This window comes from Bubalus bubalis, chromosome 8 (genome assembly GCF_019923935.1).
Source record: "Bubalus bubalis isolate 160015118507 breed Murrah chromosome 8, NDDB_SH_1, whole genome shotgun sequence".
In the NCBI taxonomy this organism is placed as follows: Eukaryota; Metazoa; Chordata; class Mammalia; order Artiodactyla; family Bovidae; genus Bubalus; species Bubalus bubalis.
Window position 1 is genome coordinate 30,655,161 of NC_059164.1, and position 16,614 is coordinate 30,671,774.

General features: G+C 39.2%; 1 protein-coding gene across 3 annotated transcripts in view; it reads right to left on the reverse strand.

Moving 5' to 3' along the window:
• RAPGEF5 (Rap guanine nucleotide exchange factor 5) overlaps positions 1 to 16,614 on the reverse strand; it is a 236,156-nt gene that overhangs the window by 132,575 nt on the left and 86,967 nt on the right. For all 3 annotated transcript variants that reach the window (XM_044946529.2, XM_006074858.4, XM_044946530.2), the window contains exon 7: positions 8,446 to 8,494. In XM_044946529.2, the coding sequence (XP_044802464.1) occupies positions 8,446 to 8,494 (49 nt within the window). The remainder of the gene's footprint in view (positions 1 to 8,445; positions 8,495 to 16,614) is intronic.

The window sequence follows — 16,614 nt, forward strand, 5'->3', positions numbered from 1 at the left end:
AGAAAATCATCTTGCCTTTCTAATTTCCTAAATTCTAAGTAACCCTCAGGGTTAAAAAGAGCCCAACTTCCATGCTGGTTGCTCTCAGATACCTTGCTATTCAGGAGAAAACAGGGCAAAGGGCTATTTTCTTTTATGGTATGTCACTGAATGGTTATTTATCATTTTGACTTAATAGCTCTAATTACAAAAGACAGTGTCATGGGATTCTTTTTTTAAAGGCAATTTTCTTCGTATCCCAGTGGGAGAGTTAGAAAAAATTTACAAAGCATCTGCCTCATGCATTTTCAATTGTTCCTGGGTTTTATTGATGCTATTATTTTCTTGATAGGAAGATTTTTACATTTTCAAGTAAGTTTTAACTTTGCATTGCATTGACAATGACTGTTTCAAGACTCTTATTATGGTTTCATGCCATTAAATAAAAAAGAAAGATACAACTTGTCAACCACTGAATTGATCACTGTTTAGTAAGAACATGCACTGGTGGAGACGGGATGTGAATGTACAAAATCCGTCAGCTGGCGGGAGAGCCTCTGGAAATGTTAGAACAAGGAGTTATTATAGCACCGAGAAGGGGGAGATTTTTACAAACTTCAACAATCAGCATGGTGTTAGGCAAAGCTCTCTCTTCTCAGGAAAACATCTTAGATCCTCAATCAATCAGGAAGACCAGAATGTTGTGTTGATGATTTTGGGGGAAAACACATGCTACTTCTTTCCTCTTGGTTGACAAATGCTAAATAGCACATTTGTTAGTGGGGCTAACAAGACAATCGGTGTGGGTCTGTGCTGACCACAAACGAGAGCCATGGCCCTGCTGGCTCAGCATCCAGGAGGCGGCAAAGGAGAAGAGGACACAACACCAACCACGTGAAAACGTCAGCTCCGAGAGGAGACGGGGCACCCTGTAGGGCAGGTTGGGGAAGACTTAAAATTTTTAAGGGGTTGAAAATATCACTAAAAATAAAGCATAATATCTCAACTGCTTAAAATACAGCCAATAGACCTCTGTCATTATAAACTAGCATTTTCTAGCTTGAACATTCATTATTAGCACACTCAGAGATTAGATGGAAAAAAACTATTCAAGACAGGATTACTACAGCTTTTATTAATACTTCCAAAGCATTTAAATTTTTTTCAATAGCAAGTTAATCACAAGAAACCAGAAAGGGGTTTGAGCTAGCAATAATTGTACCAGCATGTTAAGTCTGCCTTTGTTGGTCCTTAATTTTATTATTACCATCCACTCTAAAATCCCATTTTACTGTGCATTCTCCTTTATGAGCAATGTGTTCATGAGAGAATAAAGTCAAACACTGTGCTACATTAAAATAAAAAGTAAAAAGTTAGAGGACCATAAAAGTAGAAGCAATTCCATTGGCTTAATGGTTATTTTTATTTTTTTAAATGTGCAGAAGGGAGAAACCTTTCTCTACTGTTAAAAATAATCAGTCCATCTATTTCATTTTTCATGACAAAGCGATGGGGATGTCTTCTCTGTGGGAAGCTTCTGCCCTGAAGGAGAACATGTCCCTTCAATTGTGTCAGACCTCAACCCTCTCTGCAGAGCTTCCTGTCAGCACTGACTCCCTGCCAATCTCACAAAGGGGCTTAGAACTGCTTAAATTCTTATAACAAATTATTGGTGACCAGTGACTGTTACCAGCAGTAGATCTTCAAAGCTAGGAATTTAGCCAGGTAATAAAAGGCCCTCAACTTGTCTGATGGGTTCACCCAGATTACCAGATCCCACAGTCACCTGTTGAATGTTTTACAAACACGCGGTTCAGTATACAGCAAATGTTAATCACCAAGCTGGAGAAATCACATACCCATTCAAAATGCCTATTTAAGCTTGAGTATAGGAATCAACTCTCACATCCATACATAACCACTGGAAAAACCATAGCCTTGACTAGACGGACCTTTGTTGGCAAAGTAATGTCTCTGCTTTTCAATATGCTATCTAGGTTGGTCATAACTTTTCTTCCAAGGAGTAAGCGTCTTTTAATTTCATGGAATCAAAGATGATTGAACAAACAAAGAGGATTTCTGAGGCTAGGAGAAATAATTTAACGTGAATGTAAAACTCGGGCTTCCTTCTCATCCTTTCCGGCCTATTAAAAATAATGTTTCTAAAAGCTAAAACTAAACACAGTAGGTAAAACCATTTTATACAATTTTATGTTGTATATATATATTTAACATCCCAAACAAATAATAAAATCTTGGTACAAAAATAACACGTTAACCTGAATCCCTGGCTAATTTATTTGAAAATGAGGGGGGGAAACTGCTGCTATTTACTGCTTGAAAAATGTAAGTTTTCACTCGATTCTTTTCCATTCCCAGAAACAAAAGTAGAAAATGTGAATGCCTTTCCATAAACCAAATCTTTACTCCCCATAACAACAAGGGAGGGGACACAGCGTAGCTAGGAAAACTCGAGACTGGATGTTGGAAAGCCTGGGTTTGCACTGGCTGCAGCCTTAACCTGTGTACTCTCAGGCACGACGTTTCCCTCTAAATCCTCTCTGAATCACGAGATTCAGACAATACAAGCAATTTCTCCTGTGGTGAGCACTCTGCCCCAGCAGCCATCCCTCTCCTGCTGGTTTTCTCTGGGGAGCCACACCTGCCCCAGCCTCAGTTCGTGGGACTTAACCTCTGTATCCTGCCCTCCATCCAAGCTTCCACTGCTCCAGAGATGGGCATTCCATCCTTCCAGCAAAGTCCCCACCGAGACTTCCATGGGCCTTACCAGGAAAGAGGTTCTCTCCTGCTGAGACTGATTAGCTCCACAGATACCCTGAGCTGATAAAGTCCCCTTGTGGTTTTCAGTTTATTTTTCTCTCACTTGTCCCTAAGAGTCCTGAATAAAACATTCCCAAGGTTGTGACTCCATTAAGGATAATGAAAGAAATTAATGAAAATACTATTATAATTAAATATTGGAGCTGGAAGGAATCACAAAGGTTCCTACATTCTATACCCACCCCATCATGATACAATACAAATTGGAATCCGTTTACCAAAGTCACAAAGACATTTAATGGTACAAACAGAGTCTAGAACCTCTTCTGTGTTTTCCAAACATTAATATCCTCGATACTTAGTTTTAAAACATTTAACTAGGTATGGACTAGGAGAGAGAGTGAAATATAAAAACTGCCAAAGAGGTTTACCAATATGAGATTTCTGGCTTTCCAGAAATAAAAGCCCACCATGGCACAAATTTCATCTAATCTAAAGATACTGAGAGCTAAACATGCTTTGGCTGTGGATTCCCTTGCAAGGGGGAAGAAAATGTTCCTAAGACTCTAACGGTCTAACAATTAGCAGTAGAATCAGCAATTCAACAAAAAAGAAACAAGTGCAAGGATATCTGTGTTAACATCTTAAAACCGTGTGAAGCCTTAAAATGCTATTCATATTCACTAAGGTTAGCATTTAGAGGAGAAAACTGTTTAAAGGCACATCCTAATGGCTTCTTAGAAAATTACAACAAAATAGATTTTTTACAAAGCTAGATCCTTGAATCATCTATATAATCTATCAATTGGCAATTACTTTTATTTCTGTTTGTAGGAGAGCTGAAACCAAAAAACTCTTTATACTAATTCTTGTTTTAACAACCCTTCACAAAGACGTAAATCTGGCATGACCACCTGAGCCCTAATTAACAGTTCTACTGCAAGACAGATATTAAGGCAATCAATTCCTTTTGTTAAGCTCCAGATGTGCCAACTACTATTTCAATACTTTTTTTTATTAGAAGTATACCAGTTTCTTCTTATTCTACCTTGAAAAAATCAAAATAGTTTTTTTTTTAAAAATGACCATACAGAAAGCACCATTCTGCAGCTAAAATTCTGTTTAAGGCTGTGTTTAATAGTTCATTTTATCACCTCCTAACTACATAGTAATACATTATCCTTTTTCAGACAGCCATTGACTTACTCACGTTTATTTATATCTGAAATAAACAATGTGATTTTAAAATAGCAGGTAGCCGTATTTGTCCTTGCTCACCACCATACCGTCAATGCCCTAGAGTAGGTGCTCAGTTAGAATCTGATAAAGGAATAAAAGCAATGCTTATGAGTTAGGTTCTCATACTTTGCTGCTATTATTTTTCATCTACTCTCAAGGCCAAATCAAGCAGCAGCAGTGTGGGACGAATCAGGTGGGTATCTCCTGAAGTCCCTATTTGGATTCTTTGAATATTGCAATATCATCTTAGTTATTTTTGCCCCTAGACAGTTTCCCAAATTTGTTGTGGTTTGGGGAATGTGGCACAGAAAAGTATGTTTCTCTCTAAAAATGATCTTCTTTGCTTACTCTATTTTTCTAGTCAGAAAACTTATTTAATTTTGTCAGGGACAAAGAATGCCAACTATCTTTTTTATTATTCAATTTATGTATTACCGGACCCTAGCTAATGAAATAGCATGAGGGGAAAAAAGGGGAGTTACTTGGGTTGGTAAGACAGATAAAATAGTCATAATTGATAGACACTATATTTGCCTATAAAGAAAACCCAAGGTAAATTTAAAACTAGCTATTAGAATTCATTTAAGTTCAACACTTTTGATAGGGACAAAAACAAGAATTCTCATGCAGGAAAAATAAACAATTAGAAAAGATAACAGATGTGGATCAACAAACTGATTCAAAGTATATATGGAGAGGAAAAAGACCCAGAATAGCCAAAACAATGTTGAAGGAGAAAAAGCTGGAAGGCTGACAGTACCCTACCAACACTCACTGTGAAGTTACAGTGATCCAAACAGGGTGGTCCTGGCGAAAGCACAGACAAGCAGGTCAGCGGAAGAGAAGAGAGAGCCCAGACATAAACCCACACAAATACAGTCAAGTGACCTTTGGCAAAGGAGAGAAGGCAATAAAATGGAAGAAGGATAGTGTTTTCAACAAATGCTGCTGGAACAACTAGACATACACACACCCACACATAAAAGAACCTAAATGCAGACCTAACACTCTTCATGAAAATGAACTCAAAATGGATCACAGACTTAAATGTAACGCAAAACTATAAAATTTCTAGGATGTAATAGAAGAAAACATAGATGATCTTGTGTGTGATATGACTTTTTAGCTATAACACCAAAGGCAGGATCCAAAAGAGAAGAAAGATAAGCCTGACTTTATTAAAATTAAAAATCTTTGCTCTTTCAAAGACAATGTGAAGAGAATGAGAATACAAGCCAGAGACTGGGAGAAAACACCTGCAAAATATATCCAAAAAAGGACAATCATCAAAAATATATACAGAACTCTTAAGACTCAACAAGAAAACAAGCAAGCTGACTGAAAAATGGATCAAAGACTTTAACAGACACCTCATCAAAGAAGATATAAAGATAACAAGTAAGCACATGAAAAGATATTCCAGATCACATGCCATCAGGAAAATGCAAACTAAAACAACCAAATCTGAAACACTGACAACAAATGCTGGTGAAGATCCAGAGCAACAGGAACTCTCGTTCACCGCTGGTGGGAACGCAAAGAGCACAGCCACTCGGGAAGGTAGTCACCAGAAGCAGCTTCTTACAAAACTCAACACACTCCTACCACACGGTCCAGAAATCACACTCTTTGCTACTCACCAAAGCAGCTGAAGACTATGTGTGATGCACGTGTCTGTGTAGATGAAAACAGTATACAAACATATACACAGATGTTTATACAAGGTTTATTTATAACATCTATAACTGCCAAAACCTGGAAGCAATCAAGATGTCCTCTGGCAGGTGAACGGATACATAAACTGTGGTACATCCAGACAACGGAATACTATTTTTTTTTTTTTTCAGACAACGGAATATTATTCTTTTTTTTTTTTTTTTCAGACAACGGAATATTATTCTGAGCTAGGAAGAAATGAGTTATCAAGTCATTAGTAGAAGACATGGATGAACTTTAAATGCCTATTACTGACTTAACAAAGCCAATCTGAAAAGACTATCTACTCTATGATTTCAACCACGTGATGTTCTGGAAAAGGCAAAACTATGGGGACAATAACATAAGTGATTTCCAGAACATGGGGGAGGGAGGCATAAATAGCTAGAGCAGAAGGGCAGTGAAGTGATTCTGTGTGATGCTATAATATAAACACATGTTATTAGACATTAGTCCAAACCCATAAAATGGACAGTACCAAGAGTGAACCCTAAACTATGGACCGTGGGTGACAAGGATGTGTCAACATAGGCTATCGATTATAACAAATATACCCCTCTGAGATGCTGGCAGTAAGGGAGCAGGGCATGTGGGGACACAGGGTATATGGGAACTGGGTACTTTCTGCTCAGTTTTTCTGTGAATTGAAACTACTCTAAAAGGTAAAGTTTATTTCAAGAAAAAGTGTCATGAAAGACAAAGACAGAAACCTTCACTTAAAAAAAAAAAAAGCTAAAAATACCAGAAGCCAAAAAAATAACAGTAACCAAAGGCACCAAAGAATACATTAAGCAAAAAAATGTACAAAGCTTTAAGGAGACATTTTTAAGACAGTACTGTAGATATGAAAAAAAGTGGAATGAAATCCTAGATTCATGAATGGAAATGCTTATCTCTAAAGTGCCAATTTATCTAATGACCTATAAATTCAATACAGCTTAAAAATTACCAGTAGGGGTTTTCGTGGAACTTGACAAAATAAAACTATGAATTTACGTCCCCATTCCTGATATATTTGTGTTTCACTCTGTCCCTGAGAAGTTGCCAATGTTGTCTTGACATTCCAAGCTCCACGGATGAAATAAGTAAGGAAAATAGAGATGCTAACCTCATGGCATAACAGTCAACTTCATACCAGTCTTTGACTCTGCACAGTCCACTGTGTGTGGGTCTTGCTTACGCTTTCTCAATTCTCTTCACCTCCAGAGTTCAAACTTCTCAGCCTGACATCTGGAATCTACCTCTTTCTGCCTTGTTCACTTTGCTCCAGCCACTTTCACTTCCTTGCTGTTCTCTACACACATTTTGCACACCTCTGTCCAATGCTCTTGCCTGGACGTCCACGGGGCTCACCCCTCAGTGACTTCAGGTCTTTGCTCAAGGGGCCTGCCCAGCCCACACTGTGTAAATTAGCAACCACCTCCTTCTCCAGCCCCATCTCTATTTACTTGTTCTATTTTGCTCCAGCAATGACAGAGTATATGTATTTTATTATTTCCCCAACTTTTTCTAAAACTTAAAAAGTAAATCTATCTTCCAAGGCACTATCATCCCAACTCATACAGACTGTACATTTTTTCTCCTTACGGTTGTGGGACACTACATCAGCTCTAGCACAATTTTTTTCTAAGACGCCCTTCCTACAACCTGTATACTGGTGTCCCTCCTCCCTCTTGGCCTCCATCTATGCAAACATCCACGATCTAATGCCATTCCCACTAATTTAATGCCTGGGCGCTGCGGATCCGCATCGCTGTGCCTCGCATTTCTTCTCCACCACCTCTGTAGTATCCAGGCTCTGCATCCTCTACAACAGCCAGATCAACAAAGACATAGTACAAACACAACAAGGTGTGTTTGATCCCAAAAGCCACCAAGAGAAAAGCAAAGTTTTCGTTTCTAGCTAGAGAAAGGAAGATGCAAAATGTATGACTTCTGTTCTGAAGACATCTCTGTTGCAGGCATTTCTTCAAACTGTGGCAACTCTCTGACTTTGTCACAGTGCTTTCACCTGCAGTCTTAGCCTGGTTTACCAGTCTCCACGAAGCCGCTCCCCTCTGTCTGCCATTCCATTCAGCACCGGCCTCCTCTGAGCCGCGAGGGTCCTCCTGCTACTCTTCTTTTCAACGCAAGGGTTCTCTACCTCACTGAGCGTCTGTTTCATACTGAATTTCAGCAAAACATGGCTTTCTCTCCTCAAGATGTAGCTGAGAGCTCCCTTTTCCTTTCCACTTATTATATTCACAGATTGCTTCCTAAGGTATTAGGAATCGGATCCATACCATCAGTTCCTATGAAACACGCTTGCTATGCAATGTTATTAGACAATTCAATTATTTTTTAAGAAGCCACTTTGAGATGAGAAATATAAAACAGAGACCACCATTACATTATCTATTTTCCTCTGTCATTATGACAAGTAATGTAAAGTGGTTTCCTTTCTTTTGCTGGGTACCTAGACCCATGCTTGCAGTGAGCTGCAAACACATTTTTAATTTTGAATTTCATTTTTCCTTGAAGCATGAAATAAAGCCAGGCAGTGAAATTTGAAAGAACTGTATATATGCCTGTGCTATTTTGACAGCAGAATAAATAATTTTTAAAACAAATGGAGATATGCTTTCTGGACCAAATCTTCCCAGGATACATTCAACTGCTCACAACCACAGGACATGTGAAATATCCCCAAAGAATCAGAATCTTCCTCCAGCCCCATGAAAGACTACTCACCAGACTTCCTTGCTTTCAAAGCAATAACAGCTGCTAGCTCTCTCTGCACCTAAGAAAATATTAGGGGGAAAACATCAAATTAGAATAAGAAAAACACAGATTTGTCTTTAGATCTGCAAACAAAGTTAAGAGCTGTTGAGATAAGAGTTAAGTTTGCTGCCATACTTTTGTTTGTTTTAATAATATGGAAAAACTTCTGCATAGGAATTTTAGGCCGAAAACCTCAAAGAATCTAACTGACTTCCTTTAAAAAGAAATTATAAACAGTTGCCAGAATGTACACACTGGAAAACACTGTTACTTACGACGCTTTGATGGAAAGTACCTCAAAAACATAACGTGTAACATTCAGAAATCATGCAAATAAATTATTAAAACAGGCACAATACTGTGGCAAAGATCGTAAATATTTTTTCTCTCCCAAAGATTCTAGTTTATACAGAAATTCTGGAAAAACGGAGATAGGTGAACTTAGTTTAATTGGACTTCTGTCTGAATACAATGAATGATCACTTGAGGCCTGACAGGTTTAACAGCAACCATTTCAGATGACGTGCTGCATAAAAGCGAAAGCTACCAACACACAGGCCAGGTGAAATGGGGACAGGCAGGATGAGCTCTAATATCCTAACTGCCTTAAACCTCACTTATTGTCCAGATTTTTGCTTATTCACTCATTCCCTCTCTCGTCCCTGAACATATATGCTTAAATCCTTTCTCAAAAAGGAACATAAAACAGAGACCAAGAAAGATAACCACAGTCACTTGCAAAGACAATGTGGGAAAAAAAAAGATAACATGAGGATAATATCTGGGAAACCTTTGGAGGTTTGAAGGGGTGGTGGTAGTGAGTTTGGAAGGGTCCTGCAGCTTAATGTGTTATACAAGCGACATTTTAAAGGCAGAGCGTGAAAGTTCAAGGTTAAAGAAGATTTGCTACTGAAATTAATCTAATTTACACTGATGTATGTGAAGGCAAAAGCAGCTCAGCGAGACACTGGGACTCTGCCTGGGATCCATACCACAATGATCAAGGTATCGTCATCCCTAAAGAAAGCATTCCCCCTCCCCCACACTGCTTTACTGTCTTGCTTCCCTGGCTGGCCACTGTGAATGCCAGTCTAAAGGGTATATATACTCTTGATTTAATGGATTCTTTGCTTCCTTAGGGCTTCCTCAGGAAAATTATACTGTAATGAGAAGATAATCAGTCCCTCTCTAATGGTGGGGGTTTGAAATCCAAAAACATTCATGGGGGAATGGATAAAGAAGATGTGGTACATATATACAATGGGATATCACTGGGTCATTAAAAAGAATGAAATAATGCCATTTGCAGCAACACAGATGGACCTAGAGATTGTCATACTGACTGAAGTAAGTCAGACAGAGGAGGAGAAATATCATACAACACCCCTTATATTTGGAATCTAAAAAGAAATGATACAAATGAACTTGCAAAACAGAAAGAGACTAACAGACTTAGAGAAAATCTGATGGTTGCTGAGAGAAGGACAGGGAAAAGGGACAGTTAGGGAATTTGGGGTTGACATGTACACACTGCTGTACTGATAACAGATAACAAACAAAAGACCTGTTGTATAGCACGTGGAACTCTGCTCGATGTTATGTGGCATCCTGGATGGGAGGGGAGTTTGCGGGCGAAGGGATACATGTGTATGTATGGCTGAGTCCCTTCACTATTCACCAGAAACAACATTATTTGTCAATCAGCTGTGTGCGTCCGTGCATGTGTGCGTGCGCCCGCACGCGCGTGCATGCTCAGCCATTCCTACTCCAATACAAAATTAAAAGTTTAAAAAAAATAAACAAAAATGCTCACAGATATAAAAATTTAGTTGAAGAACTTATGCAGAAAAAGAGACTTGGGAGAGATAGAAGTGATGATTAATCAGAGGAAAGCCTTTACAAAATACATGCATGTGTAGTAACAAAAAAGCAAAAAAAAAAACCCACAAATTAGTGCCTGTTTTAGATATTTGAAATTGTGTGTAAGGTTTATTGTTACACACAATCCCCTGTTCCAGGGGAGAATATCTGGAGGTGGACAAAGACACAGATTAGAAAGCCTCCCTGGGGCCCTGTCAATGGCTTCCTAATGTTGTGGCACCCAGGGAAGACTCCTCTTGGCTCAGACATAGGAAGGCAGCAGAGACAGAAAAAGATGCAGAAGGTGGCTCACTTAAAGCTGTCTTCTACACCCTCCTCCTTCAGTTTTCCATAACTGAGACTCTCTTCGTGAGAGCTTCAGTTTTTCTTTCTCGATTTAGAAATAAGACTCAAAACAGAAGTAGCTCAGAAAAGGAAAATGTTATATTCCCAACATTATATAAAACATCTCTGCAAAGATTTGGTGGAGAAAGAAAGGGAGAAAAAGGATGAGCAAGAAACCCACAGAGCACTTTTTGGGAAGCCAAGAAGATGAAAAAAAAAAAAAAAAAAAAGGATAGTGAGAAAGACAAGAACTTCACAGTTAAAAATGAACCTAAGCTTTTTCTTTTTTCCATAAAATAAATGAGAATACTCTACTGTACCACACCACATCCCCTGAACATCTGCAGTCAGGGAGGACGTACAAGATGTTACGTGCGGTGGCGTGTAGAACAGCTTCTACATGTCTGCCCCCGAGGGAAAACATTTTTGAGCAAAACCCCAAGGGTAGGTTATTCTTCCTCCAAAATACAAAGGGGGAAGCATTGAGCAAACAAATCACAAACTGGGTGAGATACCGTTAGAGTCTCCTATAGATGGCTGGAAGGCATCACTGACTCAATGGACAGGAGTCTGAGTAAACTCAGGGAGGCAGTGAAGGTCAGGGGAGCCCGGCGTGCTGCAGTCTATGGGGTTGCAAGAGTCGGACACGACTTAGTGACAGAACAACAACAACACAGTATCCTCTTAGCACTTTTTTTTTTAAAGACACACCAGCAATCATTATTTCATTATTTTCAATTGTAACTAATGCCTGTCTTCTGGGCAGAAGCTCCGCTGAGGCAACGATCTTTTCGGCACCATGACTCAGGGCCACCAACACGCTTGCACTGACCCACAGGAGGTGGGTGAAGAGGCGACTTTAAGGGAACAGAGACAGAACCCAGGGGAGGGAAAAAAAGGTTGCCTGAGGGAGGAAAAGGAAAATCCAAAGAGAAGGCACTCCCCCTAACAAGGGACTTGTAGCAGAAATCTTCAGAACAAATTAGGACTCCAAGCCTCCTTTAGCAAATACTTGTTAGGTTTATTCTGAAAACTTAAACTTTTAACAACTGCAGAAACAGAGACTAGGCTTTTCTTTGTAAGCACTAATACGGGACTTGTCAGCACTGAAAAAGAAACATAACACCCCAGCAACGCTCAAGTTTCCAGATGTCTGAAGTCCTGGCCCACATTTTGATAACAACTTTCTGGGAACCCTGAGCAAAAACCAACCAGCTAAGATGCTCCTGAATTCCTAACACTCAGAGACTGATGAAGATAATAAATATGTGGCGACTCTCTCTGAGTTCCTTTGTGCGTCTATCCACACACACCCTTTTTCCTAATAAACACCTAACCTGTTTCACTTAAAAAAAAAGAAGAAGGTACAGTAAATATGTGCTGATTTAAACTATTAACTTGGGGGAAGAGTCTGTTACACTGCAAAGTCTTTTATAGACAATTATTTTTCTACTTGATCTCCTTGTGCTGTTCTTTAATGTAAGCCTCTCTCATCACGACACAAATGGAACCCTCTCCTTAGATCAGTATCAAAAAATATATACCTATAAATGTTTATTTAAAAATGGCCAAGAGCCGTGCTGTGATATTCACCACTGTTTTTATTTAATGAGGGCGCTAAACCACTGCCTAGAAAATTAGAAGAAATGCGCTGCTGTTGATCTGACGGGAAGTCCATCCTCATGGTGGTCTATCGCAAGCCTTCATTGTTGTTCAGTCGCTCAGTCGAGCCCATGGACCGCAGCACGCCAGGCTTCCCTGTCCTTCAGCATCTCCCGGAGCTTGCTCAAACTCATGTCCATTGAGTTGGTGACTGAGCGTTTTATGTAGCTCAGAAATGTACCCTACCTATGTCACACCCTCAGTGAAGTCTTATAATAAGAAATCAGACACACTAATATTTCTGTAATGAAATGTATGATTATTCATACCAAACGGCATAAAGACAGATAGGAGGAGTCTCAGGATTTTCTACTAAATATATTCAGTTTAGGTTAGACTTTGGCACCAGGTGGTAGAGTGGGAAAGAATCCACCTGCAGGAGACGCCGGAGATGTGAGTTCGATCCCTAGGTCGAAAAGATCTCCTGGAGTAGGAAATGGCAAGCCCTTTCAGTTTTCTTGTCTGGGAAATTCCATGGACGAGGATCCTAGCAGACTGCAGACCATGGGCTCACGAAAGAGCTGGACGTCCCTGAGCAACTAAGCACACACACACACAGGTCATGAAACCTTTTGTTTTTTAGGGCTTTCATATTTCAGGTTTGTGAAAAATGGATCGTAACCCTCTACTAATTTTAAGCTGAAGGTTTGTCTCCATCTTTTTCTCATGTTTCCTCTTGTCAAATAGCTATGTAGTCACTATATTCTGTCTAAGAAATGCTTTCTTTTAAACAGCTCGGCTTTGCATCCATTTTAAACCTGAATGCACATGAGAATCACTTGGGAAGCTTTAAAAAAAGCAGTTGATACTTGGGCTCCATCTAAATCAGAATCTCTGGGGGAGAAGTTCAGCCATCAGTATTTATTGCTGCTGTTGTTCTCAAGTTTCCTAAGCGACTCTACACTGTATCCAGGGTTGAGAAGCACTCTTCTATTTAATAAGACATCTTCACTTCTCCAAGACTCAACCTTTTAATCTTGAAATCATTTCAACTGACAATCAATTTTTACTTTTTATTTTATTCTCCTCTAATTTAAATCATTTGTAAAGGAACATGGTCTTCACTGTGTTTTAGGTATTGAATTTTGATATAATCCAATCAAATGGTAAGATTCCGTTACAACATCAGTGGTTTGACAGACCCAAGCACAAGGAAAATTGCAAGGGAGCTTTTAAAGAAGCTTAAACTTTAAAACATAGTTTACTTAATATAAAAAGAACCTTATAACTCAAAACACATCTGCAGCTTAGGGTGTATTTGCTCTTGTGAATATCTAAATAGAGGATAATTAAGGGACCGATAAAACACATATCAAAATTTCCTTTCTCCTCTGGGTACCCATCAGCAATTTTAAAATGTTTTAAAATGTTGAAGTATTTTGGCTTTCTATCTTTAAAAACCAGCAGGGCTACTCACAAAATAGGCCTGAAATTCAACAAGAATCAGGGTTAGTCTCAGTCCCAGCATTTTGTCTGTTTTTCTCTGGCTTTATAAGGCTTTCAGACTCAAAATACAAATGCAATGAGTCTTGCATCAGCACAAGGTTCAAGAGGCAACAGAAAGTGTCAAATACAAGCCCCAAGTGCCAGAGATCATGGCCATGGAGAGGTCAACTGAAAAGACATGGTGGCCTTCCTGGAGGAAGAGGCCCCTGAAAAACCAAGCGTGAAGCTGGAGAATGCCAACAAAGGTCCCTATGGGAGACAGACCAACAGTGACAGACGCCACCAAAGGGCCATCCTTACAAACTAATGTTACAGAAAATCATGAATACACAAATTTCCTAAAGGTTTTTAGTAAATCTATTAATCTTAGAAATCCTTAAATTTTGATAATATAATCAAAATGTTTTTAAAACACAGAACACATTTTCTCAATTTTCTAAATTAAATGTAAGAAGAAACACAATTCAATACACTTTCCTGTTTTATTCCCAAATATACTTGCTCCCAAAACAGGGTTAAGAATTCTAGATAAATAAATAAATATGCTTATTAAAGCCATCAACATATTTTTGGATAAGATATAAACTGAGTAGTGATGGTGGCTAGACTTCCATCCCATGAAGAAAGAGCCACATACTCAGTGACAATTTTCTTTGTTCCTCAGTGGCCCATTTTCCCATTTCCAGATTCACTGTTCTGTTCTAAATAGTTAATATTGCCACAGGACTGACACATGAATAATCCTATGATTACCTGCTAATGTCAACCCATAATTGGAAAATTAAGAAGGTTATTTATCTGTCTAGACGGTACTGTTCTCCGCCTAATAGTTTATTTAACAAATAGTTGTTTTCCTAATAACTGCTCTCACCATATCAAAGATGTGTTTGCTAAGTACACTATGATGATAAAATATGCTTATTCTTATTTCAAGGATATTAGGGCTATTTTAAAAAATTCTCATAAAGACTTTGTTGACTAAATACAGATACGTCTGTATCTGTATTTCATAATCATAATCATAATTCATAATCACTGACCAAAGACTAATACATACATAAGTGACCTGAAACTAACTAGTGGAATCAAGTCCTACATGTAAGTTCTTTTCTTTTTTCTTTTTTTAAACATTCATTCACTTGGCTGTGCCAGGTCTTAGTTTCAACATGTGAAGCTTCAGGTTCACATGTGGCAAGTGGCATCTCGTTCCCTGCCCAGGGACTGAACCCAGGCCGCCTGCACTGGAAGCATGGAGTCTCTAGCCACTGCACCACCAGGGAAGTCCCTATACGTAAGTTAGTTTTTTAAGTCTGTTATTTAGGTCTGCTACGTGTACATGTATCTCCTATGCATGAGGTTCACATTAGAAAGACGTGATAATTTTTAGTTGATCATAAGCATGGTATAAGTTAACAATGGAAATGAGATTATTTAGAATTGCATAACAATGGTTTTGGAATAGTACGAGGATGACATTCAGGTCAGCAAGAAATGATGGACTCCAGAGAGAGCAACATCTGGATTGTACTCAGTTTGAAGTACCATCTGTTCGGCTTATGAGGAGTTGACAGGATTTATGGGACAACCCCAAGGCGGTCACCTCCTTGCGGTGGACGTGATGTAGCAGTCTTCATTTATCTTGTCCTCAACTGCAGTGTCTGGCATGTTACCGTCCTCTTGTCCTTAGCCACCAGGATTCCATGACACATACCCGCCAGGCTTTTCTCTTTTCTCTCTGGCTGCCACTTCTCTTCCCTCAAGGCTTTGCTTTCCCCTATCTTTAAGTTTTGATGTTCCTCAGTGGTTTGTTCTTAGCCCTCTCAACCTTCTTCTCTTTCTATTCATTCTCCCTAGGCAACCTCACTTACTCACAGGATTTCAAGCTATCTGCATTTCCAGGGTCCAAAAGTCTCACCGCCATCCACCTCCAGGATCTAAATGCCCCACGAGTAACTCAAACTCAACACTTCCAAATGTGAAGTCACTTTCTTACACTTCCCTCCACTCTCTAATCTGCAGCATGGCCCATATACCCAGGCAGTGAATGGTACCACCATGTACCCAGGGTCTCAAGCCAAGAAGTGAGGTGTCCTTGATTTAATGCAACCCACCATCTCCTCCCAACTCAGACTGTTGCCTCTCATTTACCTCTCTTCAAACCACATCATACTCAGTAGAAAATATAAATCTTATATTAATCTCTTGCTAAAAAACTCTTCAAAAACTTCCCATGACACCATGACAGAGTCCAATGTCCAATATTTCATGTATAATATTCTTTTCATCTGGTCTTCAGTATCACCTATTTCCACATCTCCTTTTTTGGGTGAGGGAGTTCTTCGTTGGTGTGCTTGGGTTTTCTCTAGTTGTGGCAAGCAGGGGCTACTCTTTGTTGTGGTGTGTGGGCTTTTCATTGCAGTGGCTTCTCTTGTGGCAAAAAGGCATATTTTAGTCTACAAACTTTCAAATACTCAGAGCTACCCACGGTGGAAATGTTCTACTATGTGAAGTTCAGTAGAAGATGCTTTATATGGGAAGGTAAATTTCAGAAGTACCCAGACCAAGGATTTGTTCTAAAGATATGTTTTATGAATGCCTCCTACCCAAATTATCCTCTATCATCAAAAGAGAACAAGCATAAACCTCCTGGGAGTCGTCTATCTGTCAGGCTGCAGTAGAACAGTTGGGGATATTATTGCCATTTCATCTGGCTAACAGAGACAGGGGGAGGGCAAATCTCAACAGATGAAAAAGAACAGTTGGAGGCCATTCCTTACTGTGGAAATCTCTTCAATTTCATGGCACAAAGAACAGGAGACGCTGCAG